Source organism: Eleutherodactylus coqui, chromosome 4 (genome assembly GCF_035609145.1).
Source record: "Eleutherodactylus coqui strain aEleCoq1 chromosome 4, aEleCoq1.hap1, whole genome shotgun sequence".
In the NCBI taxonomy this organism is placed as follows: Eukaryota; Metazoa; Chordata; class Amphibia; order Anura; family Eleutherodactylidae; genus Eleutherodactylus; species Eleutherodactylus coqui.
In genome coordinates, this window is record NC_089840.1 from 260716991 (window position 1) to 260737946 (window position 20956).

At 44.4% G+C, this 20956-nt stretch overlaps 1 protein-coding gene across 3 annotated transcripts in view; it reads left to right on the forward strand.

The window, feature by feature from the left end:
* The window catches only part of BNIP3 (BCL2 interacting protein 3), a 52548-nt gene that overhangs the window by 14429 nt on the left and 17163 nt on the right, over positions 1-20956 (forward strand). The window contains exons 2-5 of one of the 3 annotated variants that reach the window (XM_066601191.1): positions 3562-3742; positions 4990-5074; positions 16669-16775; positions 17161-17231. In XM_066601191.1, the coding sequence (XP_066457288.1) occupies positions 3562-3742; positions 4990-5074; positions 16669-16775; positions 17161-17231 (444 nt within the window). Of the gene's footprint in view, positions 1-3561; positions 3743-4989; positions 5075-16668; positions 16776-17160; positions 17311-20956 lie in introns of all 3 variants that reach the window. The other 2 variants (XM_066601189.1, XM_066601190.1) reach the window with 2 other exon arrangements.

Here is a 20956-nt window from a genome sequence, read left to right on the forward strand (position 1 = left end):
GTGGTCTGTAGGGGGCGTCCTGAGCCCGGTCACCTTGTGTACTCTCCCTCATCCACTGGTCCCAACACCTCCTAACAGTCTGGTCAGACGCTCCTCTCTACTGATGGTCTGTTGGGCATCTTGAGCCCAGTCACCTTGTGTGCCCTCACACACCAACTGGTCCCAACACCTCCTAACAGTCTGATCAGACGATCCTCTCTACTGGTGGTCTGTAGGGAGCATTCTGAGCCCAGTCACCTTGTGTGCCCTCACACATCAACTAGTCCCCACACGCCCTAACAGTCTGGTCAGATGCTCCTCTCTACTGGTGGTCTGTCGGGGGTCCTGAGCCTGGTTACCTTGTGTGCCCTTACACATCCACTGGTCCCAACACCTCCTAACAGTCTGGTCAGATGCTCCTCTCCTAGTGGTCTGTCGGGGGGGTCCTGAGCCCGGTCACCTTGTGTGCCCTCACACATCCACTGGTCCCAACACCTCCTAACGGTCTGGTCAGACGCTCCTCTCTACTGGTGGTCTGTAGGGGGCGTCCTGAGCCCGGTCACCTTGTGTACTCTCACTCATCCACTGGTCCCAACACCTCCTAACAGTCTGGTCAGACGCTCCTCTCTACTGGTGGTCTGTAGGGGGCGTCCTCAGCCCGGTCACCTTGTGAGCCCTCACACATCCACTGGTCCCAACACCTCCTAACAGTCTGGTCAGACGGTCCTCTCTACTGGTGGTCTGTCGGGGGTCCTGAGCCTGGTTACCTTGTGTGCCCTTACACATCCACTGGTCCCAACACCTCCTAACAGTCTGGTCAGATGCTCCTCTCCTAGTGGTCTGTCGGGGGGTCCTGAGCCCAGTCACCTTGTGTGCCCTCACACATCCACTGGTCCCAACACCTCCTAACGGTCTGGTCAGACGCTCCTCTCTAGTGGTGGTCTGTCTCGGGTGTCATGAGCCCAGTCACCTTGTGTGCCCTCACACATCAACTGCTCCCAACATTTCCTAACAGTCTGGTCAGATGCTCCTCTCTAGTGGTGGTCTGTCTTGGGCGTCCTGAGCCCGGTCATCTTGTGTGCCCCCATCCACTGGTCCCAACACTTCCTAAAAGTCCGGTCAGAATGGCCGGTGTGGGAAAATTCATCGATACGACCATCCAGCTTCTCACATCCCAATAATGCGCCCCCCCAGTAACGGGGTGAAATCTCTTATCTGCGTCGTAGAGGCGTCTAGGGGCCAACAAGCTCTACACAATCGGAGAAGAGGCCACTACACACAAGGAGCCTCTAAGAGCCTTTTATAGGCCAATGGGGGGAACCACTTTTAGGGTCTCCGGTGACAAGGCCATTCCTCTAATCACCACAACTCTCATCATTTACATATCTGCCTGAGATGGAACTGCATGCCGACTTCTGTAGCAAAACAACAACTTCTTCTCGGGGCGGATTGTTTTTGATGAAGACTGTATGTGCTACGTTAATAGAAAGATGGTAAACATGGAAGTACTCGAGTTGGCACTCCCCGAGTCTCTGTGACAGAAACAAGGCTGGCTGCCAAATTTTTCTCCGGGCTATTAAAGCGGTACAACCTCTGACAATGAACTAGGTAAACGCTTCATTCTCTTTAATTAGCTAATGAGTGGGTTAAAGATTTCCACATCTCTGGCTCTCTGTGTGGCCGTTGGTTTTCTAGTAACGGCTAAGGACATATTGTATAGTTATTTTTAAGTGAACTTTTGTACTCTTGCCTCCGGTGGACGGTGAAAGCAAATGGCATGTGACATTTACACCGAGAGGAATGATGATTGTGATAGCGACCCGGTGACGTGATGTATGTTCTTCTTGCTCCTGGTAAATAATGTCACTGTTTTGCAGGTTAATAATAAAACTGGTGATGCCAGTCCTGCAGCCTGAACCTGAGTAACCTTTATCTGTGTTTATATTGTGCAGAATTACCCAAAGCGGAAATACATTGTTTGGCCACTTTATTAGATACACCGGGTTTTTAACAGTTCGAGTTTTCCTATATGCAAATTAGACACATGACTTCAAAGTGCGGAATAAAATCACATGACAAGTTTTCTGTGCATCCACATCAGCATAGGAAAATCCAGCAATCTGATTAACTTCCAAGAAGTCCTGGCCCTGTCTAGAGTAGCACCAATAGCCAGACCTTCTTGGAAGTTAATCAGATCGCTCAATTTTCCCATTCTAATATGGTGTCAACCTTGAGGGATATTCTGTCCTGCAACGGTGAGGAGTGTGTACTTAGCATGGTGTCATCAAGGAAAAACATGTGGATCCTGTTGGCTTATATTGACAAAAGGGGTTAACGGAGGATGTCAAGAATCATTCTAATGAACAGGTGTTGCTGTCAAGAAAATTGCAGCTGAAGTCAACATTGGTGCTCCGACTAATGAGTCCCATTGCAGTGCTGGCCTTTGGTTAGATGGAATCCTGTATGGAATTTGTTTTGTGCCCCTCCCAGTCATAAGAAAAACAATATATTTGCACCGATAGGCAGTCTACCTGTATTCTGCAGAAAGCAGCACGATAGCAGCATAACCACAGCAGAACAGCTCAGTGAATAAATGCTATAGAGAAGCTAGCTCGTAACATAAGTACAGCACCAGAACCAAGCTCAGTATATAAATATAGCACTTGGACCAAGCTCATAATAAAAATACAGCACCAGAACTAAGATTCTTATATAAATTCAGTGTCAGAACCAAGCTCATAACATAAATACAGCACCAGAACTAAACTCAGTACATACTAGAACCAAACCTATAACATAAATACAGTACCAGAACTAAGTGATTGTGTTGTGGGGGCACCAATAGACTGACAGACTCGCCTTTGAACATCAGGGGGAAGAGTTAGAGCCAGGAGGAGGATGATTCATGTAGCTCCACAAGACACTGCTGCACAGAGGAAGACCATTTGGCCAGGCGGACCTAAGAGTGCGACCACCCCCAGCTTATCTGGTTCCCTCCATACAAGCTGTTGGCCCAGGTCGCATGCAACTAAGGATAGCCATGTTGAAGTACACAACATTTTGTTCCTTAGCACTGATGGGATAGTAGAACTTGTGAGATGTCAGCAGTTCAGCCTGGTAGAGGTGGAGTAATAGTGTGGGGAATGTTGTCTTGGATGGACACCATGATGAACTGCTGCGTTCTGAAGACCAAAGCAGGTCAAACACTCTTCTAGATGGGGGTCTCTAACAGAGTTTCCTAATCGTAACAAACTTTCTGACATTTTTGACTTGCTGTCATTGTAAGGAAACCTTCTTCTGTCCAAGTGAATGATACATGTGCATGGCTCATTAGATATAAAGTCTATAACGAGCCCTCTGCTCAGATCTGCATGCCTGAGCGTGAATAATGAAAGTTGTTGTTTATTGTCTGCAAGCTGAGATCTGGAAAGTTGTGAGAAATTGATACAGAGAGTAGATTGGAAAGTTGAAGAACTTGTCAATATACAGTAATTCAGATAGTAAAACCGTATGACAATAAGTCAAGAATGAATCTTCTTCCACTCTATTATAACTTTCCTCATGCTCTTGTGTCTTGGCCAGCAGGTTCCTGGGTAGAGCTGCATTTCAGCAATAACGGTAATGGTGGCGTGAGCACAGTAGGAGGACAAGAACCGGGACCAGCGTCCATCTCCATTCACAACGGGGACATGGAAAAGATATTACTGGACGCTCAACACGAGTCTGGAAGAAGCAGCTCCAGAGAGAGCTCCCATTGTGATAGGTATGACCAGATGACTCTTGTATGTGTATGGGGGCCTGCTAACTCTCCCCCTACAGAACAGGGATTGGGCATACTCAATTTCCACTCTAACCTGGAGATAAACTGCCGCCAGAGCTGTCTGGTTGGGGTTTTCTCTACTGACTCCAAGTAAGGGTACTTTTGCATGGGCCAATAGTCACCCAAAAAAGTGTTTAGTGATGACTATGGTCCAATGTACACAGGGGACCCAACAGGGCAAGTGGGTGAGAATGGCTCCGTTGTCGAAGGTGCTTGGTCGTTAGCTCACCTACAAACCAAGTGACTAATGGCCTGCTTGGTCTGAATGGAGCCAGGTTGTCAGAGGAGTTCTCCGGTGACGATCATTGGGACAATACGTATCCGCCAGTCGTCCGTGTAAAAGAACCCTAAAACAAATGAATGCTTGACCAAACTGAATGTTCACGTGTTTGGTGGAGTCGGGGGGAATAGATGTCAGCCGAACTGCCTAGATTCATTTCCCAACTGTAGGATCTGCACCTGTGTTAAAAAGGGGGGTCAACTGACCTGTGTCTTGTACGGTGGAGAAGAAATGGGGTATTGGCCGTGCAGCGTGGCTCTCTTCATTCTTATATATGGGTGTTACAGAAGCAGCTCGGCTAACCCCATTCTCAACATAGGTGCAGGTCCCATTTATCAGACATTTGTGGCATATCTTGTGGATGGGATGGAAATACCCCCATGAAGTTCCAGTGTAGCTCATAGAACTACATTGAGAGGGACAGTTCTAATATTTGGATCAAACTTAATTCCTCATATTGCTTCCCCTAACAAGTAGTTGACCCCATCAATCATCAACAGGATAAGCAGCTGCTAAGCACATGCTGCAGGCACATGGCGCACTATGTGGCCACCATTGAAATCAATGGGTTCCCTTGTTGTACACGGATGTGCCATATTTACCAGAATGAGAGCCGTTCTTTGCAGTTGGGGACGCTCCTTCTATTACCTCTTTATGCCCTAATATCGCATATGGAAAAGGGTTGTCGAAAAACGCCACCCCAATTATTTATGGTCCATGGTGGGCCCACAATAGTAGACATTTTGGATGACCCGGGTTCAATAACATGATCATACTATTCGAAACTCCTAATGTAGTATAATATGGCAAATCTGAAACGGCATATCTGGCTTTAGGCTTATTGGCAACCAGTTCTAAGATTTTTTTTCTCATTGTCCTAATGTGTTGGATTCCTTCTATACTTTTCCAGCCCACCCCGATCTCAAACACCGCAGAGCATTCAAAGACTGAGTGACACCGACACCCACGGGAGTAAAGAGAAAAGCAGTTCCCAGGTAAAGCAAGGTTAAGCTGATGTAACACTGCATGTAATGCTACAGCATTACCGTCCACATAGTTGTACGGGGGGGGGGGGGGAGTTTTTTGTGGGACATCCTGTTCTTGGAGACCAAATGATCAAAAAAGCACAATCCTGACGTTGCTTTTTTTTCTCCTGCCGTTTACCGTGCGGGGTAAATAATGCATTACTTTGATAGATCGGAAGTTTATGGGCGCAGCAATACCAAATATGCTTTTGCTTTTTTTATATTTAGGTTTTTTTATTATAAATATGGCAAAACGGGTGTTTTTTATTCCTTTTTATTTCTTTCTTAATAATTACTAAAACTTTTTAAAACTCATTTTTACATTTTTTTTTAGTCTCCACAGAGGACAAGAACTTGTGATGGTTTGATCGCGCCTGCAGTACGGTGTAAAACTGTAGTAATACATTATACTGCAATCTGATAGGCAATCTGCCATGGCAGCCCTTGGGACTTTCAGAAGGCCCATGGATACCATGGTAACTGCACAGGACCCCCGAACATTGCTCGGGGCATTTGAATGACTTCACAACTCCGATCAGCGTCGCTGCTGATCAGAGCTGTTGCGGGCGGGTGTCGGCTGCAAGAAACGACCCCCGATACCCCTACATGCAAACCTCTAACCTCTAGGACGTAAATGTACACCATGTAGCATTAAGGGGTTAAAGGGGTTGGATGTGACTAAGAAAATGTCAGGATAGACATTTGTGGATCCGCTGTGCCACACACTGGTTTGGCTTGTGGCCAAATCCAGATTGCACAACTGAGGTACCCCAGTCTTCAGCTTTTAACCCCACCAATCGGGATGAGAGCTTTGCTATGGGGTCCCCAGGCCATTACTTTGGAAGTGGTCCTATTAATATGGCAACTGATGCTACAACAGACTAAAGCATGGTATCTGAGGGTATGTACAGGAGCGTAGTCAGACAATCTGGGTCGGGTCAGGTGGTATAACTTCAGAACAAGCTGGAGGTCACATGGAACAGGTCCAGCGCGATAGAGTTTGCTGGAGGTCGGGTCATTGATAACCAGTTTCGCAAGATACAGCAGGCCAAAGGTTGGGGCAGGCAACAGACAGAGGTGTAGTCTGTATAACGAGCCAGGGTCAGGAGCGGAGACAGGAACATAGTCAGGAGCAGCCAAAGTCAGGAACTGGAGAATCTGGACAAATTTGAAGTAGCACATATGCAGTACCAGAAGACAAAAACCTCAAGCAGCCTCCACAGAGAGAGAATATCTGATCTAGTCAAGGGTATGAGATGATTAGCAGGGGAGGAATTAAATGTGTGCTGGTCCTTTGAGCCTGGCCAATTGAGTGTGACCTCCGGGCCCCTGTTAGAGAATGAACAGGAGAGCGTCTTCTCAGGAGGAGTGGGGTACGCATGCTGCGGCTGCCAGGGGGGGCGAGCTGGTGTCTGCAAAATGAGACAAAAAACCTGGTTGCTTTCTACTAGAAGCAGCGCCACATTAGTCTGTAAGTTGTAAGTGGTATTGCAGCTCAGCCCGATTTATTTAAAGAGTACCTGCTCTTTCACCTTCAAACCGCTTCTGCTCTATCTGACGTTTTTGGCTTTTTCCGGCATCCGAAGATGACCCCATATAGCGCATCAGCTGCTGGAAGGAGCTGAAAATGGTCAACGGAGCAGAAGCGCTCCGAAGGTGAAACTACAGGTACTCTTTAAAGGCTATGGACATCTTTGGGGGGCAAGTTTTTTTTCACATAAATATATAGATTTTGGGCTGACAAGATAATCTAAATTAGTTGTTAAGAAGGTGCAGGGTAGGAGAGATCAGAGGAGGAACTACCAGTCATGCCGCACCTACAGGTCTGCTACTGCGACTAAGGACTACTTCACACAAATGTGCGCATTTCAGCGCCACTAATTTGTGCTACAAACGAGGTTGATTTATACAGGCGTAGCTTACAGTACTTTTTGCGCATGCAGGGCATTTTCATACCCCACTCCTCCCGCCCTGATTTAGATAGCTATTTAGCCTAATGAGTTCCTGATGTGTTCTTTTTTTCACGGAACTGCGCAGCGTACTTCGCATTCGCGCACCTCCCATAGTTTTCTATGCGGACCTTTGCTGCGCAGGTACGCACAAAAACAGAGCAGGTCCTAGATTTTTATGCACATGAGAAAAATGCATGCGCATTAAAAGGAAATGCGAATCAACCTATTGATATCAATGGGTTCTATTCACTGTGCATTGCACGTGCAACGTTTGCATTCGCACATACGCCCGCGTGACGGAGCCCTTAGCGTTCTTTTACATGGGATGACCTTCTTTCTAACGACTGTCGCTCTCACATAGGAGCAAAAATCATTCCGTGAATGAAGGCAAAATGTCATTCACTGTGGACAGGCAGTCATTCATAGAGGAATGACTACCTGTTTAAACTGAGTGAGAAGTTGCTTATTGGTCACTGCTTTTCAGTGAGCTGAGACAAACCGACTTATGAGCATTTTCTCGCTCGGTACCCTGTCAGGTCCTGCTTTTACATGAGACCACTGTTGGGGAGGATTGCTCATTTGAGTGACTTTTCTGCAGAGAGTCGGTTCATGTAAAAGTTCTCTTAGACTGCGGTTTCTATGTATAGTGATATGTAGAAGCTGCAGAAAGCAAACAGTGCAAAATTTCTAATGAAACCCTATAGCAAAAATGATTGTCAGTCCAAAATACATGCATTTAAAAGAATCAAGGAAGAAGAAATAATATTAGCCCTCCCCCCAAGTTGTCCATAGCCATTACATAGGGCTGCACTACAATAACTTACACAGCCCATCCCTAAGCATTGCTGACATTGCCTTTACAGCCTTGTTGCCTAATGTTCTATAAAGGAGCCTCGCTGCATGGTTAGGTAACGTTTTATGCCTGCCACTCTTCTCGTTACTCTGGCGTTCCACGCTGTGCGTTTCCGTGGAGTGAGTTTTCATTACAATGCGTCCTCTTTTAACCCCGAGGTTCTTAATCTCCTTTATCTTTTTATTGTTCTGCTTTTCATTTCATCGACTCAACGTGCAAAGACAAATAATCTCTAATGGAAAACTACCAGAAGTGATACATAAAAGGCCGTTTAATGCTTATACAAAATCAGAGAATAGTTTTATGGGCTTACCCTTATCAGTGATACAGCTCCTCTGCGTCCGCGTTCCTATGACAACACTAAAGCGTTTTATGGATGTAATGTAATCATACGGACATTATGTGGATAAAGATTGCCATCCCAATTGGTATCCATAATCTGCCTTTGCTAAATATATGTGGTCTTATATACATATTGATGGACTAATAGCATAATGTCCCTATGATAACACTGAATCACCAGACCACAAACACAAGTGGTGGTATGGAAATACAGAAGCAAAGTTGTTGCGGGTCCATCTTTAAATTGAGGCACTGTTAACATTTGGGGGCTATGCAGATGACAAAACTATATTCATGGTGAGCCTTAGGTAAGCGTGACCCCTGCAGTCAGCCACCAACTTGTAGGGAGGGCACTAGGGGGTTGTAGGCTTGGGACGATCTCCTACCTTAGATCCAACAAGACATATGATCCTATTCCTCCATGTGACTTCATCTTGTGGGGTTAGATGAATCATCCTTCTCCTGGCTCTGTCTCCTCCCCTTTAAAGTTCCGAGTTGTCATGGTCAGCTTATTGACACTCTTGCAACACAGTCACTCAGTTCTGCTACTGTATTTATGTTATGAGGTTGGTTCTGGTATTGTATGTATGTATGTACTGAGGTTAATTTCTGCTGTATCTATTAGTTTGATTCTGGTACTGTATGTATGTTATGAGCTTTGTTCTAGTGCTGTATTTATGTTATAAGATTGGTTCTATTATTATATGTATACTGAGGTTGATTCCTGCTGTATTTATGAATTTGATTCTGGTGCTGTATTTATGTACTAAGCTAGGTCCTGATGCTGTATTTATGTTATGCGTTTAGTTCTGGAGCTGTATTAGTTATAAGATTGGTTCTGGTGCTATATTTATTATGAGCTTGGTTCTGGTGCTATATTTATGTTCTGAGCTTGGTTCTGGACCTGTATTAGTTATGAGCTTGGTTCTGGTGCTGTATTTGTTATGAGCTTGGCTTTGATGCTGTATATATGTATTGAGCTTTGAGAATACAGGCAGACTGCCTATCAGTACAATACAGAGTATATAGTTTTTTTCCTTATTGCAGGGGGTGCAAAAGATTTAAAAAAAACCCCTCCTCACAGGGTTCCATCTTACCTAAGACCTGCACTCGGCATATGGGCAGACTCTACCCTTCATAGTCACTTCTTGTGTTTCAGTATGGTAACTCCTTAGGCACTGTGTTCTTCCTTAATGCTTTTAGGGAAGAATGTTTTTGTGTAGCATGCCATGATTATTACTTTTATCATCACATATTCATATGGATTCTATATACAGTATGAGCCCATGGCAGGCTATGGGCTGCATATTATATCTCTACCACACAAGTCCTCAATATGGCAATGCGTATGAGGGGCTGCTGATAAGTCTTTGGCTTTGTGTTCTTTTTTTGTTTCTATGGTAACGAATGTTACATCACATGAAAGCCTTATGTGTCTAATATATGTGTTTGTAGCTTATGGCATCAGTGATCTCGGCACGCGGGAAAACAAAATGGCGGAGTCTAAGGCGATATTCACAGCAAATGAGAGCAGAGGAGGGATAAAATTCTTGTTTCTGCAAGGAAAGTCGGTGAAGGATATTCATGGTGATATGTGGCAGACATTGGGGGATCAATGTCCTTCATATTCTACAGTTAGGAACTGGGTTGCCAAATTTAAAACGGGCCACTTCAGCACCAATGATGAGGAACGTCCTGGACGACCGAGAGAGGTTGTTGTTCCGGAGATCGTCGATGCTGTGCACCACCTCATACTGGAGAATCGGCCAATTTCAGCTAAAGTAATAGCTGACATCATGGGGATTTCTGGTGAACGTGTTTGTGTCATTATCCATGAACACTTGAACATGAAGAAGATATCTGCAAAGTGGGTCCCCAAATGTCTGACAACAGATCAGAGAAGCATGCGAGTGAAAACTTCCCGGTCCATTTGTCAGCGTTTCTGGACTGATAAGATCTTCCTGGATCGACTGGTCACTATGGATGAGACCTGGATTTATTCGTATGACCCTGAAACCAAGGAGCAGTCAGAAGAGTGGAGACACAGGGGTTCTCCTCGCCCAAAGAAGGTCAGCCACTAAGGTGATGGCTTCTGTGTCTTGGGATAAGGAGGGCGTGCTGCTAGTGGACCTTCAAAATGGTTCCACCATCAATGCAAGGTATTACATTGAACTTTTGGACCAATTGAAGACAGCTCTGAAGGCCAAAAGGAGTGGCAAGCTGTCCAAAGGAATCTTGTTCCTGCAAGACTACGCCTCCGCTCACACTGCACAAGCGGCCGCAGCAAAACTGATGGAGCTAGGCTTCCAGCTGGTTGACCACCCACATTATTCACCAGATCTAGCTCCCTCCGACTATCATCTGTTTCCAAACCTGAAGAAACACCTCAAGGTACCAAATTTCACACCATTTCTGATGCCATGGCTGCTACGGATGACTGGTTTGAGGCACAACCAAAATCCTTCTTTTTGCAAGGCTGACAGAACTTGGAATCCAGATGTAAGAAGTGTGTTGGCATCAGTGGAGAGTATGAGGAATAAATGGAAAGTTTCATCTTCCGATCTCGTTTCTTTCTGGGTAAAGCCAAAGACTCATCAGCAGCCCCTCGTATAATCCTAATAAGCTCTGGAAAATGTTTTGTAACATCTTAGTGGTAAACTTTCAACCAAGCAAAAATTATTAGACAATGTAAGAAACAGCAATGATAACATCTCACCCGCCGGCAGGATGGAAACTACTTCTCAAAACTCCATAGTCATTGTTTAACTTGCAGATTACAATGAGAGCTCAGGGCAGCCAAGGGAAATGTGAGATCCTGCAAGAGACTTCTGTATATTCTGATTATACCGCTCGCTTTACTAACGATATATTTAGGGAATATTTATTGATAAGCTGTATATTTAGGGAATTTATGTGGCTGTCTAATACTTTATGTAAAATGGCCAAGAACTCCTATCAGTGCAGGAGGAAGATAGAACAGTGAAGCATCCCTATTAGAAAATTGTAGTGATCCAAGAGCTGTAGGAGATGTGGCAGTGCCAGTAGGTTGTGATGCCACAAAACTTTGTCTGAAAGTGTTGCAGGCCCAAACATATGCCAAACTGATAGGAAGGGGTGACAATGACCCGAGAGGCAAATGCAAAAATGGGGCTTTGTGCAGCTTTCCTTAAGCAAACACAAACAGCAGGGTTGCCACATGAACCTAACTCATCCATTTATTTAACAACTAGCATACTGTACATAATGCGTTTCGAGGCAACATGCCTCTTCCTCAGACATAAGCTGGACTGTATACTAATATACATTATGCAGGGTGTAGTCAAAGAGATTTAGGGTGGATTTAGACTGGATGAACGTCAGGCAAATGATGCCCGACACTGGTCCCCGCACATTCTCGCTGCTGCACGGGAGCTAGTATCACTGGATTTCACTCCTCGCGCTCCCCTGTCCCTCTCCATTCACTTAACATAGGGGCCTTTCTATACTGAACGGCTGCTATTTACACTGCATCGTCATCGTTCATCGTTTATGCTGCATAAACAATGGACGATGAGCTGAACGCTGATCATTCACTGTAAATAGCAGCCGTTCAGTACTGAACGGCAACTATGTTAAGTCAATAAAGAGGGGCGAGGGAGCGCGAGGAGAGAAATCACCTGCAGCCTCCCTGCCCCCTTGTTGGCCGCTCTGAGAGCGAGCCAGCGATACTAGCTCCTGGCATTCGTCCAGTCTAAATCCACCTTTACTCGAGGTGCCCTCCTTCTGCTTTAATAGGGGCAGATCATCCAGGAAGTCATCCACAGTCGTCCGCAGGAGATTAAGGCACTGATCTGCATTGAGAGTCCCTGGAATGAACACAGATCCAATGGTCGCGCCAAAGGGAAGCCACTTTGGGAACGCTTTTCTTACTACAGTCATAGAAGTGGTCCCACAGGGCTTAGAGAAGCAGAAAGAGGATTTCAGCTTCTCACATGCTACTCTACAACTTTGCAATTGGGTTTTACTCTCTATCTCTTACAGGGGCCACAACACTAAATAGAAATCCATGTCCCAGAGCCCCTAGGGGCCATGCTCTATACCACCCTGTAGCTCATCCATGCCTTCCTATTCAAGTATGCTACTGTTACTTCACTATAGGACACCAGTATTGAGATATAGCGCTGGAGCAGTCTTTTTGACTACACCCTGCATAGGTACGAGAAAAAAGAGGAGGGAAAAAAAGAGAAATGCAGGCAAACAAATAAATATATTGTGTCAACATTCACAGGGTACAGAGGGAAAGTATAATGAAACATATATAGAAGATGTCTTTACCAGACGTTTGCAGGATGAATGGAGGGAAATTCCAGCTGAAGTGTATCAGATGTTAGAAAGTATGCCACAGAGAGTATCCAATGTCATTAGGGCCAAAGGAGTCCTGCTAAGTATTAGCAGATGGAAATAAATACTACTTTAAAATCTTGCTCAAGTCTCCAATTACGTTTGGTAGGATACCGTACCAAAGCTTTTCTCAGTCAGGGTTATATAGAGATATGGTATGCTTCTGATGGGAAACATTACAGAGCACCATATGGCGCCACATGGGACTTCATGTGTGATGTACTTTTTCTCATTGTGTTACTATTTTATAAGCTAGTATGTTATTAACTTTCACTTATTTCACTGTTCTGCCCGCCCTACAACAGAGATTTGTTTGGTAAAGCAGGAAGTGAGTTGTTTTCTTGTGCCTTCTCAACTCCAAAAATAGTTTGTTTCGCTTTGTGGTTAATGTTTAGTTGGTTTGGAAAAAGTTGAAATTTTGTCTCTATCAGACTCGTAAGAGGTGCATGCCAGTGTGATATCAGGCTTTTATGTCTACATCCATTTTTTGTGCTTTCCCTGAAGTATCAACCACCACTGAATCTTTTCCGCTGAAGTTCATTGTTGGGATGCACAGAGATTTGCCTTCCATACTTTGCCTCTTGGCTCGCCATATCCCGCAATGAGTGGAGTGAAATGACCAACTTTGAAAAAAAAACAAAACATGATTGTGCAATACTCTGCTGGGAGATGTGTATCCTTTGGGTTTCTATGGGTGGTCACCCAGTGGTTGTGCTGTAGATTGCAGCCTGTTGCGGGATTTGATGGTGTGTTGCGAAAATGTATTGAATTTGTGTAATGAGAAAATTAAGTTCTTAACAAAATTAATGGAAAGTTAAGAGTGGACACCGCTGTACATTGTTTTTATGTCATGCCCATCCATGTACAGCAGTAGGGTCCTCATGGTTGGTGCTACAATCTGTGTCTGCAGTCGGCGACTCACCCCTCCTGACAGCCGCGACACACAGACTTTCCTCCTTCTCAGACAGTTGAACAAGCAGTGAATTTGGCCCAGAGGGAGGGCACACACTTAACCATGGTCTTAAAGGGCCAGTGTACCGTTCACTAAAAAATCTCTCCCTATAGCTTTTTACCTCTGCATATATCATTCACCCTCCACCTGTGGAGGGTGCCTGAGTGTTTCAGTCATTTTGGTCTCATTCAAAGAGTTAATTCTAATTCCCCGGTTCTCAAAACTGGTTATCCCTGACTACGTTCCTGTATCTACTTCTAACTTCAGTTTATTATACTGACTACACTTCTGTCCGTTGCCTGCTCTGACCTCTGGCCTGCCTATCCTTACTGAACCTGTTCTCAGTGATCCAACCTCTGGCTCTTTTCTTGTACTGTAATGTGCCACCAGCCCCGACTATCTGACTACGATGCTGTTCACACCCTCAGGTACCACACCTAGGCCTAAAGTAGCATTAGCAGTCACAATATTGGGACCACTTCCTGAGTAACAGCCTCTGGACCTCACAGTGAAGTCTACATACCGACTGGTGGGGTTAAAAAGTGAAGATTAGGGTACTTCAGATATCACTTCATGATTTCGCTCAAAGCCAAACCAGTCTGTGTCTCAGTGAATCCAGTGCGCTAATACTGAGGGTTGTATATACAGAATCTTTGTGAAGCGTTTAATAAATTTATGATTAGCATTTGGTCACTCTGTTGAGGCTATCATTGCCAGACTGGCTCACAAGATGACCCACTAGTAGGCTCAGGTTCACAGTAATCAAGCCCAACCATAATAGTAGAATCCATGAGGCTCAGCAGAAGACTACCAGATCAGAAGTTGACTTTGGAGCAGATCACTTGCCGCTGGGGTCTCTGACTTTTTGGGGAGTCAATCCACTCCTTATCAGTTGCTGGTGATATGTCCTATGTTTCCAAAAATAACAGCAGAGTGTATGATAAGCTGAACATGCCCATGTTCTTCATATTTGAAGGGTAGACCGAGAGCCTCGGAATTATTCCTTCTGGTCAGTCAATGGTACTCAAGTCCAACACAGGATTGCATCCACAAGCTTCACACATCTCTTACATGATCTCAGATCAGCTACAGGACTCTTCAGAAGTTTGGAAGCACCCTATATTTTAAATAGCAGATCACTAGTAAGAACCATATCAGGGAGGTTACCCACCAAGAATGGAAATGTACCCCAACTAAAAAAACTTAAAAGTTGATCCACCACATCTGAAGAGTAAGCAAGGTCACACAGTCAGAGAGTGAAGACTTTGTGGAGTCCAACATTTAAAGTTATTTTCAGATTTTAAAAGTCCGTCATAAGAATGAGCTGCTTGTATTTACTTTTTATTTTAATTCAATGAACAGAAACAATCCAAAGCGTTGAGATTTTCGACTTATTTATTCTCAATGTTACATTTTTAACCCATTAACGACTGCCCATACACCTTTGTATGGTGGCCGTTAAGGGGCTTTATTCTGATGCATACGCCTTTTTACAGCGCTGCATCAGAAGCCTGGCACAGGTCTCCCATGCTCGGGGGAGCGGTGGCCCAGCTTTAATGACAAGGACAAGCAAAACTATCCATCCCAGCCTTTTAATCCTTTAGATGCCACAATTAATGTGACAGCAGCATGTAAAAGGATGACAATGGGGTCCCAATGCGTTGCCATAGCACACTGAGGCTCAGGTTGAGCTTAATAGGCTGTATAATACACTACAATACTGAAGTATTGTACTGTATTATAAAAACTATAAAAAGTGGTGAACTTCAAGTCCCCTAATGGGACAAAATTTAAAAATGAAAACAAATTGTAAAATTGTAATATTTACAAAAAAATCAAAACCTTCCCCCGTTAGTATTTAAAAAAACACACACACACAAAATTACCACAAATTTGGTATCGCCACTTTCTTAAGGACCCACATAAAAAGTTAGTACATTATTAAACAAGCCGTGAAAAAAAATGGCAAAAAACTGCTAATTTTGCATATCTCGCCTCACAAAAAATGGAAAGTGATCAAAAAGTCGTAAGGGTCAACAAATGGTACCATTAAAAAAATATAATTCGTCCTGAAAAAAACCCTCACGTAACATAGTTGGTGGGAAAAAATCTTTTATAAAAAAAACTGAAAAAGTAGCAAAACAGACCTTCTATAGATTTGATATCGATGCAATCGTATTGACATGCAGAATTAATTTAACATAATTTTTACACTGCATGGTTAAAAAAAAAAAACATGCCAGAATTGCAGATTTTGTTAATCTTGCCTTTAGAAAAAAAATAGAATAATAAGTGAACATAAGCTTCTCCCGTAGAAACAAGCCCTCATACGTCTATGTTCATGGAATTATTAAAAAGTTATGGCTCTGGAATTGCAACCAAAACAAAAGTGAAAAATTAGTTGGTCATTTAAGTGCAAACAGACTTCGGAAGGAAAGGGTTAAGGGCTGTTTCCAAACTTCTAGAGGGTACTATAGTTGAGCCAACAAATGTGGCACATTGTAAAATTCTATAGACACTAGCACAGCTGCAGCTTAAATGGCAATCACCTTCCTATTTAGGAATCTTCCCTCTTTGCCTCAGTATTGATGTATATTTGTCTCAGGCACTCAGCATATCTAGGTTGCCTGTCTCAGGACTGTTTTGTCTGTTTGATCCTGTTCCTATATCTGTTTATTCTGTATGTTCTTTAGCCTGTGTGCGTTTATCTATTTCCTTCCAGTCTGTGCATCGTTCCCGTCTCTGTGGTAAGTCATTCCTGTTCTGTGTTCTGTGTGCCCTATGCTCAGTACTTCGCCCCTATGTCCTGTAATTAGCTCCAAGGTTCCAGCTCGGGGCCGTTCTTATCAGGACACCTACCCTGCTTTTAGGCAGGGGTCTTCCCATCCTCCTGATGAGCTAAGGGTAAGATTTCCCATCTGAGATTGCCTTGCAACCAGGGTCAGCTGCAGGCACACTAGGTCTGATCCAAAAGCCTGGCTGGTTGGTTAGCTCAGTGAGTCCACAATCACTCATGAATTACTTGTACAGTAAAAAAATTGTGTGTGAACTAAAACCCATTTCTCTATTTTCTTCTGTCATGCAGTCAGAAGAGGATTACATCGAACGAAGGAAAGAATTAGAAAATTTACTAAAGAAGAATTCAGACTGGATCTGGGATTGGTCTAGCAGGCCAGAAAATATCCCTCCAAAGTAAGATATTGGACATTTTATTGTTTTTGGCTGTGTTGGATGGGGTAAGTTTTTTTTTTACTATTGGTTGGAGCTGGTAAGACAAGTGGTACCTAACAATTAGGATCCGACATGTACAGAGTATGCAGTAATGTAGCCTCTGTTCCCTACAGTACTACGCAGCCAATTCATTGAACCTACCACCTATTGCACTTAAATGAAGAAGTAGGGCATCCAAGATTTATTAATTATGCCCAACTTTTTTTGATAAGTGTTGAGAGCTCAGCTAACCCTTAGACACCAATTAGAAGTAAGATATACGTAGCGTGTAACAGTTATGGGCATGTAACAACGAGTAACATCGGGATTTGATCCAGAATCTCATTACGGCCTTTTTTTCATACAGGGAATTTGCCTTCAAACACCCAAAACGAAGTTCTGCATTAAGTATGAGGAACACGAGCGTCATGAAAAAAGGTGGAATTTTCTCAGCAGAATTTTTAAAGGTCTTTCTTCCATCCTTACTGCTGTCTCACCTTCTTGCTATCGGACTGGGGTATGTTTTTATTGACCACTTAAACACCGTACCACATTATTGTCAGTGCAGACCTGTGGGATATGTCGTAAATGGCTGGTAGCTGAGGATCCAAATTCTAAGCTCCCCAATTTTCAGGAGAATGGGGGCTCACTGACACTTGTTTGGCAGACCAAAGTTGCTGGCTTCACTATATGTAAGAGGAGTTAAACCGAAGAGCTGATCGCTTATATGTCCATCTCTCCCCATTGTAGTGTATGAGAGTAACGGAAACAGGCAAAATCAGGATTTGCAAGACATGGTCAAGTCTGGGGGTCCCATCTAGCTGTCTGGTTCTTATTCTTCATATATAATATTCCTTAACCCCTTACACTTCAGGACTTACATTTATGCCATGGAGGTTCTGGGCTTGTATGGAGGGGGACCGAGGATTGATCCCACTCCATACAACGCGGGTGCTGGCACCTGCCAGCAATCGCTCCGATCAGCCCCCAGGGCTTCCATTGCAGATTACCTATCAAGCCATCCCCGTGGCGTGGCTTGATAGATTGCCTGGCAAATCGCATTATTACTTCAGTATTACATCATACTGCAGGAATGATGAAACCATCACATGTTCTTCTCCCCTATGGGGACTAAAAAAAAATTTAAAAATCAGTTTAAAATTTCTTTTATGAATTGTTAAAAAAAAAGGTAATAATGGTCTTCAAAAAAAAGTATTTTTGCCAGATTTATAATAAAAACGTAAATAAAAAAAGACAAAAACACATTTTGCATTGCTGCATTCATAATAGTCTGATTTTATCAAAGTAACGCATTATTTACCCCGCATGGTAAACTTATATATTTAAGCCCTTCCCGACAATTCATCCCGCGATCGCCGGCAGCCCATTGCCTTCAGTGGAACCTGCTGTATTGCCGGCTCCATTGAATTCAATGGGCAAACATCGTTCTTCTCTGCCACAGCTGTTACAGCTATGGCAGAGGAGAACGATCTTTACGCTGACAGTGCGGGGGGGGGGGGGGGGGCACTCTTGCCGCTATTGTAGCTTAATAGTGGGACCTGCGAACTTGAGATGCAGCCCAACATGTAGCCCCTCGCCTGCCCTATCCGTTGCTGTGTCGTTCCCATCACTTTCTTGAATTGCCCAGATTTTCACAAATGAAAACCTTAGCGAGCATCGGCAATATACAAAAATGCTCGGGTCGCCCATTGACTTCAATGGGGTTCGTTACTCGAAACGAACCCTCGAGCATCGCGAAAAGTTCGTCCCGAGTAACGAGCACCCGAGCATTTTGGTGCTCGCTCATCTCTAATCGTAGTAATCGCACTCACCCATGCAATAAAGTTATCAGGTCACTTTTGCTGCAGTTTGTACACTGTAGAAACAAGGCCCCTGTCCCCCCTCCCCCCGTCCCCCAAAGATGGCGAAATATCGTTGTTTTTTTCGATTTCACTCGACTTAGAATTTTTTTCTACAGTTTTGCAGTACATTATATGGTACATTAAATGGTATAATTGAAAAACATAACTAAATGATAAACTCCCTCCCCCTTCCCTCCGCCTCTCCTCCCCTTGCCAGCTGTTAGCAAAGGGAGGGGGCGGGATAGGGCAGGAGAATAGCACACTAGCTACCACCGTGTCCCGACCCCTTCCTTTTCTGACAGCAGGCAAGGGACAGAGAGGGAGAGGGAAGGGAGAGGGAGTTTAGCAGAACTAAACTCTCTCCCCCCGCCCAGCGGTATTATAGGTGTGGCGTATACCCGCCGCACCTGGGGCACAGAAATGGGAGATGCAGCCATGACTTGCAAAAATAGCAGCGCCTGTGTGAAGGAGCCCTTACTTGAACATAGTGTGGAGGCAACAATGATATTGATATTCATGTGTCAGACTCTTGCATACAGTACACTATACAGATATATATACCGTGTTTCCCCCAAAATAAGACAGTGTCTTATATTAATTTTTGTTCAAAAAGGTATAACTTTTTTACATGTGTAGCTGCCTGGACACTATTTAAATTGACTTTTTAAATGAACTGTTAGCAGGGCTTAATTTTGGAGTAGGGCTTATATTTCAAGCATCCTCAAAAAGCCTGAAAAATCATTTTGCATCCTCAAAAAATCTGGAAAATCATGCTATGTCTTATATTCAGGGAAACAGGGTATACAGCATCTTTCACTCCTCTTCGTTCTCCCTTTTGGTTGCTCTGAAACACTATGCCGCCCGAGCAGGACACTTTATGTAACTTTTGGTACACTTGGCAACTTTTACTGTTGTCTGGGAATTTATAACTAGGGGAGGATTGCAGCATTTGTATTTCATCAGACTTTCCCTTGATAATTAACTAATTTAGAAATGTACCTAAATAAATAGAATAGAATAAATATATTATGGCAGTTATAGGTTTTTAATAGAGATGAGCGAGCGTACTCGTCCGAGCTTGATACTCGTTCGAGTATCAGGGTGTTCGAGATGCTCGTTACTCGAGACGAGTACCACCCGATGTTCGAGTCACTATCATTTTCTTCCCTGAGAAATTTGCGCGCTTTTCTGGCCAATAGAAAGACAGGGAAGGCATTACAACTTCCTCCTGTGATGTTCCATCCCTATACCACCCCCCTGCAGTGAGTGGCTGGCGAGATTAGGTGTCACCCGAGTATTAAAATCTGCCCGCCCGCGGCTCGCCACAGATGCATTCTGACAGAGATCAGGGACAGTGCTGCTGATGCCGGAGCTGCTATAGGGAGAGCGTTAGGAGTTATTTTAGGCTTCAAGAACCCCAACGGTCCTTCTTAGGCCATAGTCAGAAATCGCAGATCGCACCTATCTGCGATCTGCGATTCCTGTTCTCTTCTCTATATGCGCTCAATGGGGCCGGCGGCAGCAGCGCCGACCCCATTGAGAACATATAGAAGACAAATCATTCTTCTCTGGCACAGCTGTAACAGCTGTGGCAGAGAAGAACGATGTTTGCCCATTGAATTCAATGGAGCCGGCAATACAGCAGGTTCCACTGAAAGCAATGGGCTGCCGGCGTGCGCGGGATGAATTGTCGGGAAGGGCTTAAATATAGAAGCCGGCAGTGGGTGTGAGCCAATCAGGGGGCAGGTCTGACTCACACCCCCTTCACACCCACTGTAGGCCGCGCTGAACTCCGTCTGCCGGGACAAGGTAAACATATATATTTTTTTTATTTTTACACATTTCTGGATGAATTGCAGGGAAGGGCTTCTATATTTAAGCCCTTCCCGACAATTCATCCCGTGCACGCCAGCAGCCCATTGCTTTCAGTGGAACCGCCTATAAGCATGTAACCCAGGAGAAGTGGCAGCGGAGTGTCATGCAGGCAGTGATTGTGCTTTGTTGGAGGTAGTGTGGTGCTTAGCTAAGGTATGCCTTGCTAATGAGGGTTTTTCAGAAGTAAAAATTGTTGGGGGGGCCCACTCTTGCCGCTATTGTGGCTTAATAGTGGGACCTGGGAACTTGAGATGTAGCCCAGCATGTAGCCCCTCGCCTGCCCTATCCGTTTCTGTGTCGTTCCCATCACTTTCTTGAATTTCCCAGATTTTCACAAATGAAAACCTTAGCGAGCATCGGCGATATACAAAAATGCTCGGGTCGCCCATTGACTTCAATGGGGTTCGTTACTCGAAACGAACCCTC